Raw genomic sequence first — 24,112 nt, 5'->3', positions numbered from 1 at the left:
GGATTCCATCCCAGGTTTGCATGGCAGACCAGATATTTCACATAATAGATCAGTGTGAGCGTAGTCATAAATACTTATTTTTAAGGCCCTGAAAAAATATTTTTCCTTTGTTTACACTAAGTATAAGAATAAGGCCTTAACTCCTTAAAGGGAACCTGTCACCAGGAGACCCATTTTTATCACCCCCCCCCCCAGTCGCCACAGAGCATAGTACATACACTGCCAAAGTGTTTTGTATTAAAAATTGGTTTTACGGAAAAAAAAGATATGTTATATTGTACCTTTCATTAGCATCTGCTGTGTGACTAGGCAGTTGCCTTTTGGGAGGAGCTGGAAAGGAGCAGTTTCCCCCCACCCTTGGGGAACAGCTCCTCCATGTGACCTTTTCAAATATATGAAAACACCCATCACTTGGCTTAGCGACGCCCCCTGCTCCTCTACAGCCAATCCTGAGTGTGGGGAGTTATTCATATATTTGAAAAGGTCACATGTTTCCCAAGGGTGGGGGGGGGGAACTGCTCCTTTCCAGACCCTCCCATTGGGCAACTGCCTAGTCACACAGCAGATGCTAATGAAAGGTACAATATAACAGATCTTTTTTTCTGTAAAACCAATTTTTAATACAAAAACACTTTGGCAGTGTATGTACTATGCTCTGTAGGGACTGGGGGAGGGCTAAAAATGGGTCTCCTGGTGACAGGTTCCCTTTAAGGACGCAGCCATTTTGTAGCTTAAGGCTTAGTCTAATTTTTTGGATTCTGACTTGCATCGCTTTGTATGGTCATAACTTTTGAACACTGTTACTTATCAAAGCGATTCTGAGTTTGTCTTTTCCCCACATGTTGTACTTCATTTTAGTGGTAAACTTTGGCTGATAAGTTTTGCGTTTATTTACAAAAAAAGAAAAAAGTCTGAATTTTTTGAAAAATTTTCCATTTTCAAATTCGAAATCACCGCGTTTTCAGGCAGATAGATTTACCACCTAAATAAGTTGCTGAATAACATTTCCCATTTACCTACTTTACATTTTCATAATTTTTGAAATGTTTGGATAATTTATTTTGACGTCACGCGGCCTACAAATTGAATAGCAATTTTCTGTATTTTTAGAATTGACTATTTTGGGGATAAATACAGTTTTGAATGAAATTTTACATATTTAGGATTAAAACCTCCTATATAACCAATCCATTTTCAAATCTGCACCCCTCAAACTATCAGAAACAGTTTTTAGGAAGATTGTTAACCCCTTGAGATCTTCATAGTAATTAAATCAAAATGGAGGTGAAATTTAGAATGGTCAGATTTTGTTGGTTATACGTTCTTTTAGCACTAAAATTTACACATTTCCAAAAAGTTTAAAAAGAAAACCCCTCTTAAAATTTGTTCTGCAATTTCTCCCGAGTGCAGAGACCCCCCACATGTGGCCGTTACTTGTTTTATTGGCGCACAGCGAGGCACAGAAGGGGAGGAGTGCCCTGCAGCTGCCAGGATTTTAGTTTCCTCATTGGCCCCTTTTGTAGGCTATAAAATTTTTGGGTTTTCGTTATTGGTGCCATGTGACGGCATTTTTTTAACGGGGTGAGATGCTTTTTCCATTGCTATCATTTTGGGGTTGGTATCACCTATTGTTGAAAATGTATGAATTTTTTTTAAAGTCAGGAGTAGAAAAGCATCAATTCTGTACTGGATATTTACTTTATTTTTTTTCGTGTTCACCGTATAGCCTAATAATCCTGTTATCTTTATTCTATGGGTCGATACGATTACGGGGATACCAGACATGAATATTTATTCTTACGTTTTAATAAATTTGCCAAATAATTTGCCATTTTTGCATCGCCGTCTTCCAAGTGACATAACAATTTTATTTTTTTGGCTACGGAGCTGGTTGATGGCTTGTTTTTTGTGGGACATGTCGTACTTTGCAACAGTATCATTCTGGAGTACATATTTTTTAAAATAACTTTTTATTGCATTCTTTGTGGGATTAAATAGGTAAAATCATAATTTTTGGCAGGTTTTTAACAGTTTTTTTTATGGTGTTCATTGTGCAGGTTCTATAATTATTTACTTTTATTCTACGGGTTGTTACGGACGCGGTGATACTATATGTGTGGGATTTGTGTTATGATTTAGACTTTTTTGTGCATTTTATGTCTCTATATGCAATGGGGCTTATGGGCATTTTTATTGATTTATTAATGTATTTTTTATTGAATAACATTTTTTTTACACTTTTTTTTAATTACTTCCACCATGGGACACGCATCTGATTGCTATTTCATGATAATATCCTGCAATACTGATGTATTGCACGGTATTAGCAGTGTCAGTATATGCACATGCATAGGCTGGCACTGTGCCTTTAAGATGATGTAATAGACACCATCTTACGGGCAGCCCTGGGGTCCTGACCTCAGGGCTGCCATAGGAACAATTGGCGGGGGGGGGCGATCGTGGGGGGGGGGGGGAAGACCCCCCCAAAGGCAGTTTAAATGCTCACTCCGATCATGGGTGTTACATAGGGGTGTCAGCTGTTAGTTATAGCCGGCACCCCGTGTATCCCATTTGGCTCAGATCCCGAGATGAACCGTCATCAGCTCTGCACCAGACATATCGGATGCTGAGTATTAAGTCACCGCGCTCAGCGTCCGGTCAATCAGACGCAGAACGCTAACAGGTTAAAGGAAACCTCCCATGAAGAATCTACTATCAGAAGTAGATGTAATGGTAGATTCCTCGCGGAAGGTTTCCTTTAATAGAACAGACATCCTTTGAATTTATATGTCACTTGTTGTGACAAGTTGGTATATAAAGAGAGCAGAAACATACAACGAGGTCAAGAAAATATGAAATCCGTTATTAATGCAATTACACCACGAGACAACACAATAAAAAAGCAATAAAAACATTTAAAAATGTTCACCAAAAAATCACTCCCCAGGGCAGTGCTCAGCACGTGATGATGCTGCCTGTCCTGCTACTCCAGCTCCCCCTTCTGGACAACCTCTAGTACAACCAGATAAATGATCCAATAAAGGAAGGTTGTAAAGTAGAAGTAAAGTAAAAAAAACCCCAAGGCGTTATTGAATTATGCTACAAGTAACCAAACGATCCAAACAAATATAAGGATGAAGTGCATATATTACCTGCACTGAAGGCCAGTAGAAGGGGAAATCGTTTGGATCGTTTGGTTACTTGAAGTATAATTCAATAACACTATAGGATTTTTATACTTTACTGCGATACTTTTGGCACTTTAATAGTCTGTGTTTACAACCTTCCTTTATTGGATCATTTATCTTGTTGTACTAGAGTTTGGCCAGAAGGGGGAGCTGGAGTAGCAGGACAGGCAGCATTATCACGTGCTGAGCACTGCCCTGGGGAGTGATTTATTGGTGAACATTTTTAAATGTTTTTATTGTTTTTTCTGTTGTTATTCTCGTGGTGTAATTGCATTAATAAAGGATTTCATATTTTCTTGACCTCGTTGTATGTTTCTGCTCTCTTTATATCCCAATATGGTATTTTTTGGCATGCGATGGTTCTTATATTACTACATTGGGTAATGCTGTTCTGTCTTTTCAGTTTATATGTCACACGTTGTCACATGTTTAGATGCTATGTGTTGTCTAGAGGGGGTCATTTACTAAGCGCCCGAATCACGTTTTACCGGCAGGTTACGCAATTTTTCCGTTTTGCGACGATTTTCCCTGTATTGCCCCGGGATTTTGGCGCACGCGATCGGATTGTGGCGCATCGGTGCCTGCATGCACGCAACGGAAATCGGGGGGGGGCGTGACCAAACAAAAACCCGACGGATTCTGAAAAACCGCCGCATTTTTTAAAAAAAAGGGTCGCGGGACACGCGCTTACCTTCACCAAGTATAGCATCGTGCACTCCGGCGGGCCTTGGGGAATTTCAGCGCAGCAGCGACACCTGGTGTACGTCGGAGGAACTGCCTTAGTGAATCGCCGGAAGACCCGAATCCACCGCAGAGAATGCGCCGCTGGATCGCGAATGGACCGGGTAAGTAAATCTGCCCCAATATGTTACTTGTGGCCCAGATTTATAAATTATTTGTTGCAAATTTATATGAAACTTTTTGAAGCAAATTTTTTAAATCACTTGTTGAGTGAGTGTTTATGCTAATTATATGTCACTTTTTTGTCATGAGTACATATTCCACTTGTTGTCAAGTGATCCCTCAGAAGACTATCTCCAACCTCATCAGAAGAATGCCGAGACGTTGTAGGGAGTTCATGCGGGCACATGGAGGTCACACACAATACTGAGCCACATCAGGAGCATGCTGAGGCGTTGTATGGAGGTCATACAGGCACGTGGAGGCCACACACATTACTGAGCCTCATCAGGAGCATGCTGAGGCATTGTTAGGAGGTCATACAGGCACGTGGAGGCCACGCACAGTACTGAGCCTCATCAGAAGCATGCCGAGAAGTTGTAGGGAGGTCAAATGGGCACATGGAGGTCACACACAATACTGAGCCTCATCAGGAGCATGCTGAGGCGTTGGAAGGAGGTCATACAGGCACGTGGAGGCCACACACAATACTGAGTCTCATCAGAAGCATGCCGAGGTGTTGTAGGGAGGTCATACGGGCACATGGAGGTCACACACAATACTGAGCCGCATCAGGAGCATGCCGAGGTGTTGTAGGGAGGTCATACAGGCACGTGGAGGCCACAGACAATACTGATCCTCATCAGGAGCATGCCGAGGTGTTGTAGGGAGGTCATACAGGCACGTGGAGGCCACACACAATACTGAGCCTCCTCAGGAGTATGCAGAGATGTTGTAGGGAGGTCATACAAGCACATGGAGGCCACACACAATACTGAGCCTCCTCAGGAGCATGCCGAGGTGTTGTAGGGAGGCCACACACAATACTGAGCCTCCTCAGGAGCATGCCGGGGCATTGTAGGGAGGTCATACAGGCATGTGGAGGCCAAACACAATACTGAGCCTCCTCAGGAGCATGCCGGGGCATTGTAGGGAGGTCATACAGGCATGTGGAGGCCACACACAATACTGATCCTCATCAGGAGCAGGCCGAGGTGTTGTAGGCAGGTCATACAGGTACACGGAGGCCACACACAATACTGAGCCGCATCAGGAGCATGCCCTGGCCTTATAGGGAGGTCATACAGGCACGTGGAGACCAAACACAATACTGATCCTCATCAGGAGCATGCCGAGGCATTGTAGGGAGGTCATACAGGCAGGTGGAGGCCACATACAATACTGAGCCTCATCAGGAGCATGCTGAGGCGTTGTAGGGAGTTCATACAGGCAGCTGGAGGCCACACACAATACTGAACCTCATCAGGAGCATGCCGAGGCATTGTAGGGAGTTCATACAGGCATGTGGAGGCCACACACAATACTGAGCCTCATCAGGAGCATGCTGAGGCGTTGTAGGGAGTTCATACAGGCAGCTGGAGGCCACACACAATACTGAACCTCATCAGGAGCATGCCGAGGCATTGTAGGGAGTTCATACAGGCATGTGGAGGCCACACACAATACTGAGCCTCATTTTGACTTGATCAAAATTGGATCAGCCTGTAGTGTATTTTCCACTTTAATTTTGTGAATGACTCCAAATCCAGGCCTCCATTTGTTAATAAACTTGATTTCCATTGATGTTTTTTTTGTGTGATTTTGTTGTCAGCACAACTTTGTACAAACAATGAGAATATTTCATTCATTCAGATCAAGGAAGTGTTATTTGAGTGTTCCCTTTATTTTTTTTGAGCAGTGTTTTTTATTTATATATGATCCCTCTGATCTGTAATGTGCTACAGAATATGATCAGTTTGTCCGTTGTTTATTTGTCACTTGTCACAAGTTTGTGTGAAGTTTGTCCCAAATTTGTTACTTTTCCCTTCCCAAATCTATATAACTTTTTGTCTCAAATAAATCTCACGTCTCAAGCATGTCACTTGTCCCTGTTAAGGTGTCGCTTGTTGTCCCCACTGTAGTCACTAAGGGTCATCCACTAAGGGCCCAATTCACGTTTTCCCGACGTGTTACCTGAATATTTCTGATTTGCGCCGATTTCCCCTGAATTGCCCCGGGATTTTGGCGCGCGCGATCGGATTGTGGCGCATCGGCGCTGGCATGCACGCGACGGAAATGGGGGGGCGTGGCCGAACGAAAACCCGGCGGATTTGGAAAGACCGCCGCATTTAAAAAAAAAAAGTGTTGCGGAGCTTGCACTTACCTTCACTCAGCCCGGCTCGGTGTATTCCAGTGCGTTCCGGGGAACTTCAGCGCAGCAGCGCCACCTGGTGGATGTCGGAGGAACTGCCTTAATAAATCCCGTCCGGACCCGAATCCACCGCAGAGAACGTGCTGCTGGATCGCGAATGGACCGGGTAAGTAAATCTGCCCCATTGAGTTTATTTGTTCTTTTGATTGTTCTATGTATAGGAAAGGTGAACTAAAGCTTATTAAAACATAACTTTTAATATATTCAATTAAAGGTCATAAAGTACTTCAGACCAGAGCCACACTCCATCTCATACAAAGAACATAGTGGTGTATCTTAGCGGCCGTCACTAAGATATACCACTGTCCACGGTGTGACCAACCTGACATTATTTATGCACCTTGTCTTATTTCCCCTGATGATAGATCTTCCTGGATGGTGGATCTGGAAACGTGATGGGAAGGCCTTCTATGGCAATCCTAGGGACCTTTAGATTCTATGGATCTCCTGGGACTGTTCTTGTTAGGACTATTCTGGGGAGCAGGGACAGAGCAGCGTTGGGGATACCTGGATGCGGTGCCTTCATCTTCTCCTGGTCCGAGACCCCCTTCTGTTGACAGTAGCCGCTCCATATTCCTGCCCAATTTCCGTGGCTCCAGACTCCTTGTCATGGGTGAGATCTTTCTGGTTTATGATCTTTTGATCTGAGATCATATATATAATAATATATAATATAATAATATAATATTATCCATTGTGTATTGATGTAAAATTGTCTGTTGTATTACTGCTCTCCATTCCTTCTGGTGCTATGAGATGGAGTGTGGCTCTGGTCTGAAGTACTTTATCACCTTTTATTGAATCTATTAAAAGTTATGTTTTAATAAGCTTTAGTTCACCCTTCCTATACATGTTTTTTGCTGTCGAATTTATACTCATCATAATTTGATGTAGTGATAGCACCAGTGGCGTAACTAGGAGAGGCAGGGCCCCATAGCAGACTTCTGAAGGGGCCCCCCTGCTGTCTTAAAAAATATACATATATTACATTCCTATATACATAAGCATACAGTTCATCACTCATACATACACATTTATACACTGTTACACACATATAGAGCATATACACCTCACATATACACACATAGTGCCATATACAGACATACAGCTTACGTACACACATAACGTACTGTATTTATACACACCATACACCATATACACATACAGCATATACACATCACAGATACACACAAATATACAGCATATATACACCACAATGTGCAGCGTAACATGTTGCACATTCTCCATTCTTTAGTGTCAGGTTGGATGACGGGGCCCCCTGACACTGTGGGCCCCATAGCGGCTGCTATGGCTGCTACCGCTTTAGTTACGCCCCTAGATAGCACTACAATAGCACCAATTCGCAGAATAGGATCTCAAGGATCAAAAGTAGGGATTAAGTTGAGATTATACGTCATAATGCTGCTGAAACAATAACTTACTGCACCTCTAGAAAACCACATAAAGTATGTACAGACATGAGATACATTTACTCAACAGAATTCATACATATTACATATTATACATATCGTTATATACAGGCAATCCCTGGGTTACGTACAGGATAGGTTCTTTAGGTTTGTTCTTAAATTGAATTTATATGTAAGTCAGAACAGTATCATTTTTGTGTCCCAGTGTTTTTTGCTGTAATGGGAACAAGGATTATCAATAAAACTTCATTTTTACAGCTGATCCCTGCAGTTTGGGATGTATATAAAGCATCCAGAGAGATTCACCAGAGGTCACAGTGGGCAGAGAGATCCATCTGTAACCACGGGTCATCTGTAAGTCGGTTGTCCTTAAGTCAGGAACTGCCTGTATTGAAGATTTCTCTACCATGATGCAGTTGTTTTTCTTTTACATTCGCGCTCCTCCGTTATTTGTTGTTAAAAACATAAAGAATATAAAAATAGTATGAGAAAAAAAAGGATAAAACCAAATGACATAAACTGTTTACACTACAGATTCGTGGTCAAACACACCTAGATGACATAATCTCTTATCCAGGATGTGGCTACATGAGATGGGAGCAGCCTGGTAACCTCTTCTGATGATCAAAGAGATAAGGACAAGAAGAGTAACATCTGGTCAGCTGCAGGCAGATAATCTACCCAGAACGGGGAGGATTTGTCTCATTCTTGGAAAAACGACAATTACAACAAAAATGAACAAAAACAAGAAAAAAAATGTGTTTTTATGTAAAACATTGGGGGTCATTTACTAAGGGCCCGAACCGCGTTCTTGCGACAGGTTAACCGATTTTCTCTGTATTGCCCCGGGATTTTGGCGCACACAATCGGATTGTGGCGCATCGGCGCCGGCATGCACGGGACGGAAATCGGGGGGCGTGGCCGTAAAAAATCCGACGGATTCGGAAAAACCGTTGCATGTAAAAAAAAAAAAGTGTCGCTCGAAACCCAGGATGGCTCGGTGAGCTCCAGTGCATTCAGATGCTCTTCAGCGCAGCAGCGACGCCTGGTGGACGTCGGAGGAACTACCTTAGTGAATCCCAGCCGGACCCGAATCCACCGCAGAGAACGCGCCGCTGGATCGCGAATGGACCGGGTAAGTAAATCTGCCCCATTTTGTGAGAATGGAGTAGCAAAAGAGCATAAATGGCCCCAAGTGAATCCATTGCCAAAAAGGTGAAAATTAGAGATGAGCGAGTATACTCGTCCGAGCTTGATGCTCGTTCGAGTATTAAGGTACTCGAAACGTCTCGTTGCTCGGACGAGTATTTCCCCTGCTCGAGATCGAGCATTTAATTAAAAAAACAGTGAAGAACAGTGAAGAATAGAATAAAAACAGTGAACACAGGATCATTTAAGTGAAAAAGACAGTGAAGAACGCAGTGAAGAATAGATTACAGATGTTCGGCACATCTGCTTACTTGTCGGGAGATACGCGCGGAACGGCAGCAGGGAGACATTGGGCAGAGCACGGGGGAGACATCGGGCAGAGCACGGGGGAGACATCGGGCAGAGCACGGGGGAGACTTCAGTGGAAGAAGAGGAGCGGATCCCGGGACAGCGTATCACCCCGACAAGTAAGCAGATGTGCCGAACATCTGTAATCTATTCTTCACTGTGTTTTTCACTGCGTTTTTCACTTAAATGATCCTGTTGTCACTGTGGTCACTGTTTTTATTCTATTCTTCACTGTTCTTCACATCTGCTAACTTGTCGGGAGATAATATACTCGCGGAACAGTGAAGAATAGATTGCAGATGTTTGCATACATCTGCTAACTTATGAGAAGACATTCTTTTTCAATTAAATAACACATTTTATTCCCGAACCATGGTCCCTTTGAAAAATGCTCGGGTCTCCCATTGACTTCAATGGGGCTCGTTATTCGAGACTAGCACTCGAGCATCGGAAAAAGTTCGTCTCGAATAACGAGTACCCGAGCATTTTAGTGCTCGCTCATCTCTAGTGAAAATCAAACATAAAGTAGGAGTTAACGAAAGGTCAGTAAAATTTTTGTTCTGAAAACACTTTATAAATGTCCCCAATGAGTGCTGATCCACCTCATGTAAATTTGCTTCCTTTGTTTTTTACGGATCACGTATATCCCCACGTTTTACAGTGAGATGGGCTAGTGACAAAAACAAAGCTTTTATATTATTTCCAATTACAATGGGGCACATTTACTTACCCTGGAGTTCACAAAAAGGGGGGCATTAATCATAGTTTGTTTAGACTGTTTCTAGCGTCTTTTTGTGCAATAATCTGGGGCAGTTTGTTAATTTGGTGCTTTTTTGCTACATTTTCTGGCACTTATTTTTGGCACTTAGTGGTTTTGAGTCCCTGCGCCTTATCTGACATAGTGAGCGGCTGCTATACAGATGTTTGCACGGGATCTATCACAATTTTGCGCCTAAAAAGACGCAAAAAAGGCACAAAAATGCACCTCCTCTGAGCAGCTGCTTTTCAAAAAAACTTCACTTTTCATTACTAAAAACATAGATTTTCGTTTGCCAAATGAAGAATTCCCTCTATGCAACATGGAAAATACTTCGGAGCAGTTTTAAAATGTAAAATTTCCCCAGTAACGACTTCATCATTGTCTATGGGATCATCTCTGAGTGATTATTGTCTTATTGTACAGATCTGAGAATATTATCAGTCTCCATTTCATGTAAATTATAATAAAAAAGGCAAAGTCTCATTTCAGCAAGAATTTTTTTAATTTTTTACATCTCTGTAACTTTTAGTCCCTGCAGTTACATCACAATGAGACTGTTTTGTGTAAAAATGAAGCCCTGAACGCTCTGTCACATTTTTTGAATCTCATTCCATTATTAGTCTCAAATAAGATCTACTATGTAGGGTAAACATTAGGGACAAATTTGGCGCAAAATTAGTGAATGGGACATGCGACAATTCCAAAGTGCATTTACTAAGGCAGAACTAGAGACATCATAAATCAAAAGCCAAAAACAAGAACAAACCAATAGAAATAGGCGAACCTGAGACCCCACTATGATTAATGTCCCCCTAAGTATATTGTCCGACTCCAATGCACTGTGCTGGAATTCACTAAGATCGTGCGCCCGATATTCTGCATGTGTCGCTTCCCCGCTCAGGTCCGCCGGAGTTCACCTTCTTCTTCCTGGTGCATGTAAGTGCTTGGGCTTGCGACACAATTTGAAAGTTAAATCCCGCGCTCAGTCTGAATCAGTCACATCATCTGACGGCCCCCCAATTTCTGTCACATGGAAGCAGCGCAGCTGCGCCAAAAAAGGGGTCATGTGTGACACAACCGCAGAGCACCCGCTACTTAAATACCCTAAAAAGCCTACGTAAATGTGCCCCAGTGGGTCAGATTTACTAATATTCTGCAAAATTAGGAGCTTGCGAAGCTAGACTAGTCTTATAAAGCTCCAGATATAATGATTGTCCTGTACTGGGGATAAAAAATGTGTGTTTTTCCCAAGCAATTTTATTTGCATCTCAATGCACTTTCAATGCAATTTTCACATCCATAAAACGCATGTAAAAATGACTCGTGACTGTGGTCGATCATTTCAATGGCAAGTGAATACGCAGTGCACTTTCATGTGTCTCAGAGTTATATTGAGTTAGGCCTCTATCACACTAGCGTTTTTTATGCGTGTGTTCTGTGCGCTATTTTGATGAGCAGCACCCGCATTGGACTAGGGTTGCTCTGTGCATTAAAATTTCAGTACCTTTTTGGTTTTAAAAGAGGCAAAACGGTTCAATAGTAGGATTTCTTACTGTTCAATCCCGAGTACGCGATCATGTCTCCACCAATCAGAGAGAAAGCAGTACATGCGTTTCTACTTAAACAATACAAGACACTGGGTGCAGGTTACCGATCGCATTTTTTGGATGTGTTTTCAAACGCCTTCCAGAAACACATGCGTTTTATACTTTATTACACATTTGGCTGGTATGCATTTTTTATTATTGCTGGAAGTTTGAGCAGCTGTTTTAACATTTGGAGAAAGCTGCTTACACTTCATGCAATTGGGGCGCATTTACTTACCCAGTCCGAAGTGTTCAAAGAAAGAGCATTGTCCAACTCCAATGACGCAATTCACTAAGATTGTGCGCCCGATATCCTGCATGTGTCGCTTCCCCGCTCAGGTCCTCAGAGTTCACCTTCTTCTTCCTGGTGCATGTGAGTGCATTGTCTTGCAACACAATTTGAAAGTTAAATCCCGCGTTCAGTTCGAATCAGTCGGATCGTCTGCCCAATTTGTGTCGCATGGAAGCCGCCGCAGCTGCACCAAAAAACGATCATGTGTAACACAATCCCCAGCAGACCCCTGTTAAATACCTGTCCAAGCCGTGTAAAACCCCAAAACGATGAACAGTCTGACAAAAGTGCGATCCGTGACCCTTAGTAAATGAGCCCCATTGAAACCAGCCAAATACATGGTAACATGTAAAACGCATGCATTTCCGGTATTCGTTTAAAAACCACATCCAAAAAACACCACGTATTAACTCACCATCAGAGAGGTCTGGAAGCGGGATAAAGGGGTTATACTGATCCTACTGTGAAAGGCGGCGGTCACACCTGCAGCCCGATTGCATATGTGTTTCCAGGGAAATGCATGCGACCTGTAACCAGACCCCCAGTATATTGTTTAAATGCAATATGCTCATATCCAAATGGGCTGAGTTCAAACCCCCAAATGAGCCTACAGAAAACAGATAATCAGCCCCCCCACTCCAAAAAAAAACCTTAACTAACTCCATTGGAGGAAAAATTAAAAAGCTATGACTTTAAGTAGATGGTGATGCAAAAACCAACGTTTTACCAAACATTTCCACATTTCCGATTCGGATAGCGCTTTTTTATTTGGAAGTACAACGCATTTTTAAAGGATCTCCACTCACACACGTATGTGCATGAAAAAAAATTCAAGTCTGACAAGACCCATTGAATAGTCCAATGCGAGTTCTGCATGTTGAAACCACACGCAGAACATGCACATGAAAAACGCTGGTATATAAGGCACTTACATTAATTTATATTTGTTATCCATACCTTGCTTTCTTTAAAATAAACTATTTAATTATGCTAATGGATCTGAGGGACTCTGTTGGGTGTTTCCAGAGCTCTTCATTGCTGAATATTCAGAGGCTGTTACAATGAGAAGAACATGTCTCACCCCTCCCCCTGCTCTCTCCCTCCTCCCACTTCCTGTGTAATCTAACAGCAGCAGGAAGTGCAGGTGGAGGGGAGACTTTCTCTGCTCATTGTAACAACCTATGGAGAAACACCTACCAGAGCCCCTCAGGCTCATTAGCATAATGATTTTAGAAGGAAGGAGGCCATGGATAGCAAATATAAGCAGATTACCACAGTCAATGTGGATCTATGAGTAAGTGGTCCCTGGTTTATTTTGATGGTAGATTTCCATTAAGCCATGCACACATTTATGGAAAACCAAATCTCAATCTTGTGAGACAACACAGCTTTATTAGTCTTAATTGTTGCTGCCTCAGAATTTCCTTATATCAAGTTTGATCTTCCGAACAATAGAGAGTTTCCCTGTTTGTTAAGTGGTCACATGGGGCAATGATTGTAAGTGCTTGTTCATTGTAGCGATATCTTAATATACTGTTACTCATCTTTATCTTCTGCTCAGGTTCCAGGTTGATGGACAGTCTGTATTGTGTCATGGAATACTCTGAAGGCATCATAAACTGCTCATGGTCCGAAAGTCCCAGGTCTCGACAATATGTGAACATGACTTTGATGGATATAAATAGAGGGTAGGTCACTTCTTTTACAAGATCTTCTGTAACTTCTTTTTGTTGACAATGAGACTTCACTATTTTCACCTCCATACACCTCCAAAGTGCGATTCGATGCTATTTGGATTTAGTTTGTGGTTACATACATAGTAATACCTACACTTGTAACTTTGGGACTCATATCCAAGCAATGGAAGTTAATCTGCTTTTCCAGAAACGGGACCAGGTTTGGACACTGGCCATGTGTCCGGTTGTTTCGGAACCCTTGACGCTGTCTCTGATGTATTTGTATTTAGCTGTGTCACTATAGGTAAATATTGAGTCCTCCCTATCTGTGCATCATCCATGAAAGAAGAGGGCATCTGAGGCACAATGCAAAAAAAAATGCAAAGCCTTTCCTCGCTCCCCGAAATGTCACTCCCGCTGTATGTGCGGCTCTGAAGCGGACACACATGATGATGTGCGGAGGAGATAAGCTGTGACATCATCTATTATCAGTAGTGATGTAATGATGGGTCAGTGTTATCTATATTGAGGTCGTTGTACAGGGAGGGGGAGGAGATAAGCTGTGACATCATCTATTGTCAGTAGTGATGTAATGATGGGTCAGTGTTATCTATATAGAGGTCATTGTACAGAGAGGGGGAGGAGATAATCTGTGACATCATCTATTGTCAGTAGTGATGTAATGATGGGTCAGTGTTATCTATATAGAGGTCACTGTACAGGGAGGGGAGGAGATAAGCTGTGACATCATCTATTGTCAGTAGTGATGTAATGATGGGTCAGTGTTATCTATATAGAGGTCATTGTACAGGGAGGGGGAGGAGATAAGCTGTGACATCATCTATTGTCAGTAGTGATGTAATGATGGGTCAGTGTTATCTATATAGAGGTCATTGTACAGGGAGGGGGAGGAGATAAGCTGTGACATCATCTATTGTCAGTAGTAATGTAGTGATGGGTCAGTGTTATCTATATAGAGATCATTGTACAGGGAGGAGGAGGAGATAAGATGTGACATCATCTATTGTCAGTAGTGATGTAATGATGGGTCAGTGTTATCTATATAGAGGTAATTGTACAGGGAGGAGGAGGAGATAAGCTGTGACATCATCTATTGTCAGTAGTAATGTAGTGATGGGTCAGTGTTATCATGTCCAGTTTTTTCTGCGTCAAGTCTTTTAACTTCTATATTTGCATTTGCAGCCCTTTTTGTGCAAAGGATCCAGCTAAATTGGAACCAAGTCATGAGACCTGGACATGTTCTAAAGTTTTTGCTGGACATTGGCTTTATGATAGTATCCACCTCGCATTTGTACCAAACAGAAGTCTAGAGAGTCACCTTAATGTGTCAAATGAAGGTAAGAGCCAAGAACACAGAGCTTTTATTCCCTGTCTGCCATGTTATTGGGTAAAAGTTAGATTTAAAGAGAATCTGTCATGAGGTTGTGACAGGTTCTTGTAGAAAAGCAAATATGTTTTCCCCAAAAACCTCTCCAGTGGAAAAAATCGACCTGGCTCACTGCCAAGGATGCAACCAAGTCATGGGAGCAGTTTACAGGCTCTAACCAAATCCTGGGGACTAGGCGGGGAAAACCCAATTTGGGGGGTACTTGAAATTATTTGGAGGGTGCACACCCAGAATAATTTTTTCTGGTGGTCACAAAAAAACCCAACACTACATACAGTATTTGTCAATGAGCCAGGTATTTTTTCTTCATAGATAATTTTATTGTACAGTAAAATAAGCCAGTAAAAATCTTTATTTTTGCAAGAGGGAATAATTTATAGTTTTGTGTATTTTGGCTATGAGGTAGGGCAGATAAGGAGCCAGGTTACTGTTATCATTGCTGAACATTCTCAAATTAGACATGTTGTAATTTTAAAGGAAGTCCATCAGCAGTTTTGACCCCTTCAAAGTGCTGACAAGGTTAGATAAGTGATGTGATACCTATGTTGGTCGTACAAGTCAAAAAAGCAAGAAAATGAAGGAGGATCATTCCAGCTCGAGCCTCAAAGCAACATGTCAACCAAGAGTGCTGACTTCAGGGCGTGTACACAAAAAGGATTTGGGCACTTAATCCACCCTTCCATTTAATGCAATGGTAGTCCGGCAGGTGGTTTTTTCACAAGAACTTTTGGAGGGCCATACATACAAAGCTAAATTCTGATGCAGAGGAGAGGGAATTACATTTTTCTAGTGCAGAGAACTTTGCCGTAAAAGAGGACACTGTGGGTGATGGCACCAAACCAGTGGCGTAACAAGACCCCAGTGGGCCCCGGTGCGAACTTAGAATCATAGCCCCCAGATACCTAAACACTCCCTGTCTGCCCTATCCTGCACATTACACTTCAAAATACACATATTACATATATACACTCCACAGACATATGCACACATACACTATATATGCATAACACACATAAACACATATTAACACAGCCCCATATACACTCTACACGCGCTATATTTACGCTACACATATAAATACACACACATAAATAAACACCGAAATACAGTTTTACATAAATGTATATATCAGACAGGGGGGCCCGGGCCAGGGCTATCACTAATGCCAAACCCCCCCCATCCGATGGGCCCGGTCTCAATAGCGACCGCTGCGACCACGGTCGGTACGCCACTGCACCAAACAGATTTTAACATCCTGGGCCATAATTACCAAAAGAACTGTTTCTCAAGGTTTTCTTGATTTTCTTATGGTTGCAGTTCTTGGTCAGTAAGGCCTATCATTTATGATGGTATTTATTTTGGGTCATTATGTAAGAAGTCATTATGGGTCATTATGTAAGAAGGTACCAGCAAATATATTTCAATGCTACATAAGCACAAAAGTCCAAAACAATAATGTTTTCATGTGTAAGCGTTCCTCAATGTTATTTTTGTGCTCCATGAGTCAAAGTGTGCAAGTGTTTATTTGGCGCCGCCATCATCGCAAGGCACCTCCTCCTCCATCCATCCACTGGGAGCCAGCCCTAGTCAGGAAGGGTTCATAACATCACGCTGACCCATAATACCTATCTCCCAGGGCTGAAGTTAGCAACCATTATCCCGACTGGCGTCGCAAACATTTCCCGACAAGTCCTTTCCTTCCCCCCTTTTCAAGGAGTTGAGTGTTGGCCCCTGGTTCCCCGTCAGTTTCCTAGGTTCTTAGGTGTAAGAAGGTGCAACCTACACACAAGTAAGCAAGCCTTCATCTCACCTTGGTCACACATGATACCTATTGTGATAAACTAGTACAGTGATGGCGAACCTATGGCAGAGGTGGCACTCAGAGACCTTTCTGTGGGCACCCGGGCCATCACCCAAGCACACTAGACAGGACTCAAAGAATCTTCCTGCAGTTCCAAGCAACTTAAAAAATTCTGCTTTCATTCATATATTTAAGTGATACTTACTTCGCTACTTGGGTATGTAGGAAGAGGGAGAATGAGTAGACAGGGCCGAATTATCTTTGGAAGACCTCCTGCTGGCCCCACAAATCTGTGTACAGAGGGACACTGGAAGGAAGCTAAAATGATGCAGATTTCCCATCTTGTGCTCATCAGGCCAATATGATTGAACGTTGTTGAGGAACAGGGAGCAATAAGTTACTGCTTTCATTTTTGGTTGGCACCTCGCAATAAATAAGGGGGGTTTTGGGTTGCAGTTTGGGCACTCTGCCGCTAAAAGGTTCGCCATCACTGCACTAGTAGATCACCATGGTTAAGTGTGATGTGGCCAGAATCATGTGACTGTGTCTTATTCTTCTTATTTCCATTTCCAGGAGATGTAGCTAAGCCAAAAAACTTGCGCTGTAAAGTTTCTCTTGATCAGATGATACATTGCTCATGGGAAGTGAGGCAGGAAGTAGCTGACTCCGTAGACTTCTCTCTGTATTACCAGGATCAATCTAGAAAGTAAGTTCCACAAAGTTCTACCATCCTATGTACAATTTTTAACCTCCTTAAAAATGTTTTAATTGTTTTTTATGGTTTTCTGTTTCGTCAGAGAGGAAGTTTGCAAGTCGACATGCTGGCAGGAGACCCCTACGCACCTTTCATGTGCTTGCAACTTTACATCCCGGCCTTACAACAGCCCAATTCACTTGCTTAATATCAGTGTTGGACCAGCGGATCCAAAGAACTCCAATGTTTTGTTTAAAATATGTAAAAACAGTAAGTTATGATATCAATTTGCTGAAATGTAACTAAATGGTGCGTATAGGTGGTCGGTAGTTGAGTTGACCTCAAGTATTGGTGTCAGAGCAGGCCCACCTGACACATAAAGAGATAGAAATATTGTTAGCACACGATGGAAGTGGGTCACTTTCAAAGAAAGAGAAGACATTGCCCAGAATGAAAAAAAAAACATGGATTACATTTTGAAATTAAAACACTATGAGCCCTGGGACTAGACACAAAGCTTTAACTACTTCCTTTCCATGGCAATCCATTGATATTTGTGTTGATACCTCTACTTTTCTATTGTCCATAGACTCCATAGGACCTACATGACATTGGGACTTCCAAAAAATTACAGAGAGTCCCTGAGACATAAATTCTCTCCAGTTTTTTTGGAAGGCCCAATGACAAGTAGTTCCTGTTCTAATTTCCAGTTAGTCGTTGAGATGAAAGACACCTTATTATGAGTAATGAGTAGAGATAATATTACTAATTCATTATTAAGATCTCTATAAATGTTACTTATTATTAGAGATGAGTGGACCATAACTTTAGGTCCGCTGCCCTCCGTTCCGTAGCTCCACCAAACCCAGACATGTTGGGGCTTATTTACTAAGGGTCCCCGGGGCCGCATTTTTGTTGGGTTTCCCGACTTTTTGGGGATTGCGACGGGGATTGTGTCACACGTGATAGGATTGTGTCGCCATCACGCCGGCTTTCACGCGACCCGAATCAGGGGCGGGTCATTCGGACGATCCAACGGATTTGGACTTAGAACGTGATTTAACATTTAAATTTGTGTCGCAAACCAAGCGCTTACAAGCACCAGGAAGAAGAAGGTGAACGCCGGCGAACCTGAGCGGGGAAGCAACACATGCAGGATATCCGGCACAGGATCTACGTCGATCGCGGCACAGTGCATCATCATCGGAGAGTCCGGATGGGGATTACGACTCGGACGGGTAAGTAAATGTGCCCCGTTGTTTGCAGCCTTACCCCCCTAGCAACTGGGCACAGCTGTGATTGGTCTGGTGGACACCTGGTAGACAGGCCAGGCCAATCACAGCCATTCCTAGTTTCTTAGGAATGTAAAGATGACTGATGCCATCAAACATGTCCGGAATAGGGGGAGCTGACGAACGAAGGATGCTGAACCGAAAGTTTTGATCCGCTCATCTCTAGAATGAGTAACATTTATAGAAATATTAATAACGAGTTAGTCTTTTTAACATGTAAAGAGGTGATACAAGTTTTTGTTGTTGTTCTAAAATGTCTCCATGAAGAGCTAAAACTTATCTATTGGTCCAATATGTAGCCACATGCTTTATTGCAACCTTCCATCCACTTTTCCTTAGTAAAACTTCTGCCCAGAAACCTCACCATCAATGAAAAAAGTAAAGGAGAAACTTTTTTAATAAGCTGGGATAAGGATCCAATTGAAAAGCCTGACTTTAAATATCACTATGAGCTTTGTTACTGGAGAGACAACGAAGTGAAGCCAACTGAGGTGGGTTCTATAGAAGTAAGTGACTGATATGTTTTGCGAGGCTAACACCACCCAACACTACCCAATTTATGTTTCCATCTATCCATACCGTGGCTCTCATTCACCTCTGGCAGGTATTAAAATAAATATAAATTTATATTCTGAATGAGATGAAATTGCTTGCTGGCAATCACTACAATTACATTTATTGTCAGGATTGGGACCCACAAGTGTCCCATGAAAAACAGAGAGGTGGTGCGCATCTTTGGCCACCACTTGTTGGAGGTGGTCAAAAGTGTTTCTATAGGTCTCAAAGTGACTGCTGTAGTATTCAACCAGAAGCCTGCTGCCTTTTACTCAGAGCAGAGGGGAGAGGCTGTGGATCAGATCACTGAAAAAAAGCTAAGAACACAGCAGTGTGAGGACACCCCCCCAGTGCACTTAAAGGATTTATATTAAATGATTGTAACGTCTTAATCACAGTCTAGTAACATACAAAAAAATATGTTTATCCATTTTCAGGTAACTCTTGACTGTCCAGGTCATAACAAAACAGGGACACCACATAATGGACCCCAAGAACTCCTCAAATTGGGAACGCACCTAGAACCCAGTAGTAGCTACTCTGTGAAGATCCGAGTACGGTTGGAAGAAGATGATCCTTCACACTGCTACAAGGGACCCTGGAGTGAATGGAGCGCTGTGCAGACATTACACACTAAATCAGGTAACTTCTGGTAAAAGGTGACACTTCCTATTTTCTGGGAAACAAGGAATGTAAAAGGGCGCATTTCCAAAATTTTGTAAGATTTTCCACCTTCCTTGCATGATACTCTTGCCAAAGTTGGCATGACATGGCGGGGAGCAAGACTGCTGGGTGTGTCGACACCATGGCTAGCCGCTTTTACTTTAGCCCAGGAGGAGGCTAGAGATGAAATTACTGTTGAATTTTTGCCGCACATACACACCTTCAGAGTCTCTCATTTTGCTAGCAGGGTTAGTATAAAGACTGGAGCACCAAAATCCTACATTTATTAAAGTGTCTGCACCAGTGTTAGGATCAGTGGATCCTCTGGACCACCGCGGGAGATGTAACTAGCCAACACCCGGAACCGGAGCCTAGCGGCACCTGGTATTCACCAGAGCCCGCCGCAAAGCGGGTTGGACTTGCTGCGGCAGGATACCACTAGGTCGTTCCCAGGTGTGACTAGCCCACGGTGGCAGCCGAGGTCGAGGTACCTTAGCGGATGACAATCTCGTAGACAGGTCCAGGCACAGGGTCAGGGCAGGCGGCAGAGGTGCAACGTCAGGTCCAAGTCCAGGGTCAGCAACAGGAGGTCCAGGCAGGTGGGAACGGGAACACAGCAACACGGAGGAACTCGGGTAACACAGGACACAGGAGCGGGAACACACAGGAATACACGGAAACGCAGGAATACACAGGAACGCAGGAATACACAGGAACGCAGGAATACTCGCTTGGAAGCTTTCTCTAAGGCTATGAGGCACAAAGATCCGGCAAGGGTAACAGGAAGAGGCAGGCTTATGAAGAATTGGCAATATGGCCAGCGCCAATTAATGGCGCGCTGGCCCTTTAAATTTGGAGAAGGTGCCGCGTGCGCGCCCTAGCAGTCGGGGACGCGCGCGCACAGCGGAGGGGAGCGAGCCAGGAGCCGGGACGGGTGAGATGCACTGGCGGCGCGCTGGCAGGGGCAGGGCGGCACGGGTGAGCCACCACCCGTGACAACCAGTTTTCTGTCCGACTTTGCTTTAGAAAGTACGTGCAAACTGCTTGCACAAGTAGTTATAAAGTTTTGTGTTGTAGATGCACTGTGCCGAGAAGACAGAAAAAATATGCACCAAAAGGGGCGTTTTGGTGGACCGTCGGACTGTGTGCCACAATTCTGCTGTATGTACAAAGTGCACCAAAAAAGTGCATTCTGCCAGAGCAGAACAATGGGGTTCATTTACTAAGGGTCCGTCGGACGCACTTTCACTGGGTTTCCCGACTATTTCCATTTTGTGCTGAATTGCCCCGGGAATTTGGCGGACGTAATCGGATTTTGGTGCATCGGCGCCAGCTTGCATGCGAAGGATTCAGACAAACCACAGAATTTGAAAACACGATTGTGTCGCAAGATCAAGCACTTACATGCACCAGGAAGAAGCAGGTGAACTCTGGCGGACCTCGGTGCAGAAGCAACACATGCAGGAACTCGGGCACGCGATCTTCATGCATTGCCCTGGACCCGAATCCTCGTCGGACAACGCACCGCTGGATCACGACAGGACCGGGTAAGTCAATCTGTCCCAATGTGTAACAGATTCATGAAGACCGTGTGACCAATTTCCTAAATCTGTCGCACCCTGCACACTACACAGGCAAACTGGTACTAGTTATGATAAATGCGGGTCAATGAGGCACATTTGCTAAGGGCTGTGCGACAGTTTTCTGTTGGATTTTGCACTTTCTTTTAGGTGCAAACTGTTTGCACAGGTATTTAAGAAGTATCCGTGCCACATATGTGTCGCACGTGTCATGGCTGCACTACGCATTACGTCATTTCTGCACTGAAGAGGCATTCTGGTGCTCAGCCACATTTAACATGCAAGGTGCTAAAGAAAAGTGTTGCACGCTGCATATTAAAGGTATACCAAAAAAGTGGTTCACTCTGTCGGAGCAGTGCAATGGGCGCCAGATTCATGACGGTATGCCAAAAAATCCTAAATCTGGTGCCCCCTGCACATAACACAGGCTAACTGCACATAGTGGGGGTCTTTTACTAAGGGCCCGAATCGCGTTTTCCCGACGTGTTACCCGAATATTTCCGATTTGCACCGATTTTTCCTGTATTGCCCCGGGATTTTGGCGCACGCTATCGGATTGTGGCGCATCTGCGCGAAGGAAATCGGGGCGTGGCCGAAGGAAAACCCGACAGATTCTGAAAAACCGCTGCATTTAAAAAAAAAAAAGTGTTGCTGGACTCGCGCTTACCTTCACCAGGAATAGGCCGGTGAACTTCAGTGCATTCTGGCGGGCCTCGGCGGACTTCAGTGCAGCAGCGACACCTAGTGGACATCGGAGGAACTACCTTTGTTGACCCGAATCCACCGCAGAGAACGCGCTGCTGGATCGCGAATGGACCGGTTAAGTAAATCTGCCCCAGTGAATTCTGAACTGTTCTTAGTAAATGTGCCCCAATGTCTCCATTTTCAGATTTTTCACTGAAAGTTTTGTCTAAAAGTACGACTAACCTGAAAATCAAATATTATCCTCATACATTACCACTAATGTCATATATGTCAACGGGAAAGGTTATTTGTATATGATAACCTGTATTCCACTCCAGTTGGTTGTGTAGGTGCTCTGCTGGATCAGGAAGCTCTCTGTGTAGTTTACCGACCAGATCATAGTTTGGTACTTTGCAAAATGCTAATTTTTGCTCGACTAAAAATCTTTTTTTTATTGTATGTACATCTGTAGTGTGGTTTTAGTGATTTTACTAAATTTTCCTTTTCCTTTTAGTCCCGAACACGCTGTTGCTGTGCATTCTGGTTCTATCCGCTGTGGTTGTTCTTGTCATTTTTTCATTCTGTGGGTTCAGAGCTTTAGTAAGGTAAGTGTATTTCAGGAAAGAAGTAGAGTCCAGCAAGGCTTCTGGGACACTTCGGGCTAAAGGCTTTATTTATGTTCAGGAAATCGACTACTTAATGCAATAGCATTCAAACTTACTAAAACTCATGTACACCCTACAACAGTGGTGGCGAACCTATGGCACTGGTGCCAGAGATGGCACTCGGAGGCATCTCTGTGGGCACACGGGCTGTCTCCCAGGCAAACAGAGTTTGCCAGACGTGGCAACTTCCTGCAGTCTCAGGCAGTCCAAGTAGCGCCCTGCTATTTTAAAGTGACCCATCCTGTGCTGCTTGGTCCTGTCCGAAGAGTAAAAAGGTGTGGACAGGGTCGGATTGGAGTTCAAAGATTCTGGTAGCAATAAGTTTGTTTCTGCCTAAATTGCCGTGTTGGCCCTTGGGGAAAAGCTAATGGTTTTCGGGTCTCATTTTGGGCACCCAATCTCTGAAAGGTTCGCCATCACTGCCCTACAATAAGCCATTCACATGAAAAATGCACATTTTGAATGACCCCTTAGTAACCACTTTAACAGGTGATTGCTGGGCCTTACGTTTGGCTGCTGTGATTTAATAATGGCTAAACCAAAATGGGCACGTGAAGACCAGTAACCATGTCGGGAAAACACGATTTCTTGTCTCGTGAACAGTCATAATTGGAGGAAGCTCTAGACTAGACTTTAAAAGGGTTTGTCCTGGTTCTTTTTCTTTCAAAGAGTGGCCCCGGTACTGTGAGAATAAGTAAGAACTTATGCCTATCACTCTCCAGCCATTGTCAGTCAGAGGCTGTAGATAGTGTGCTCTATGGTTTCTGTGGTCAAGACATCAACAGAGACCAATACCAGCAGCAACGGGAGGCGCCATGCTGGACCAGAGCACCAGAAGTTGTTCTTGTTTTTTCTTGGTTTTGCAGCTCTCGGGGTCCCAGAAAACTCTTTAAACCTTTAGATGCCACAATCAATGATGACTTAAGCATCTTTCATAGTAGAAGGCTCATCTTTCCACAATGAAATGTAGAATACATCAACTACTCTAATTAGAAAGGTTATCAAAAATCAGGTTATATACTTGAAAAATGTCCAAAAAAGTTGTACCACTATAAAATAACTGTTTACTAGAGATGAGCGAACATACTCGTCCGAGCTTGATGCTCGATCGAGCATTAGCGTACTCGTAACTGCTCGTTGCTCGGACGAATACTTCGCCCGCTCGAGAAAATGGCAGCTCCCGCCGTTTTGCTTTTTGGCGGCCAGAAACAGAGCCAATCACAAGCCAG

General features: G+C 43.4%; 1 protein-coding gene across 2 annotated transcripts in view; it reads left to right on the top strand.

Moving 5' to 3' along the window:
* Positions 1–24,112, top strand: part of LOC140128067 (cytokine receptor common subunit beta-like) — a 69,977-nt gene that overhangs the window by 24,733 nt on the left and 21,132 nt on the right. For both annotated transcript variants that reach the window (XM_072149439.1, XM_072149438.1), the window contains exons 3-9: positions 13,427–13,553; positions 14,745–14,899; positions 17,324–17,456; positions 17,548–17,714; positions 19,076–19,227; positions 19,729–19,933; positions 22,733–22,823. In XM_072149439.1, the coding sequence (XP_072005540.1) occupies positions 13,427–13,553; positions 14,745–14,899; positions 17,324–17,456; positions 17,548–17,714; positions 19,076–19,227; positions 19,729–19,933; positions 22,733–22,823 (1,030 nt within the window). The remainder of the gene's footprint in view (positions 1–13,426; positions 13,554–14,744; positions 14,900–17,323; positions 17,457–17,547; positions 17,715–19,075; positions 19,228–19,728; positions 19,934–22,732; positions 22,824–24,112) is intronic.

This window comes from Engystomops pustulosus, chromosome 4 (genome assembly GCF_040894005.1).
Source record: "Engystomops pustulosus chromosome 4, aEngPut4.maternal, whole genome shotgun sequence".
Taxonomy (NCBI): Eukaryota; Metazoa; Chordata; class Amphibia; order Anura; family Leptodactylidae; genus Engystomops; species Engystomops pustulosus.
This window is presented reverse-complemented; position numbering and strand designations above follow the sequence as displayed.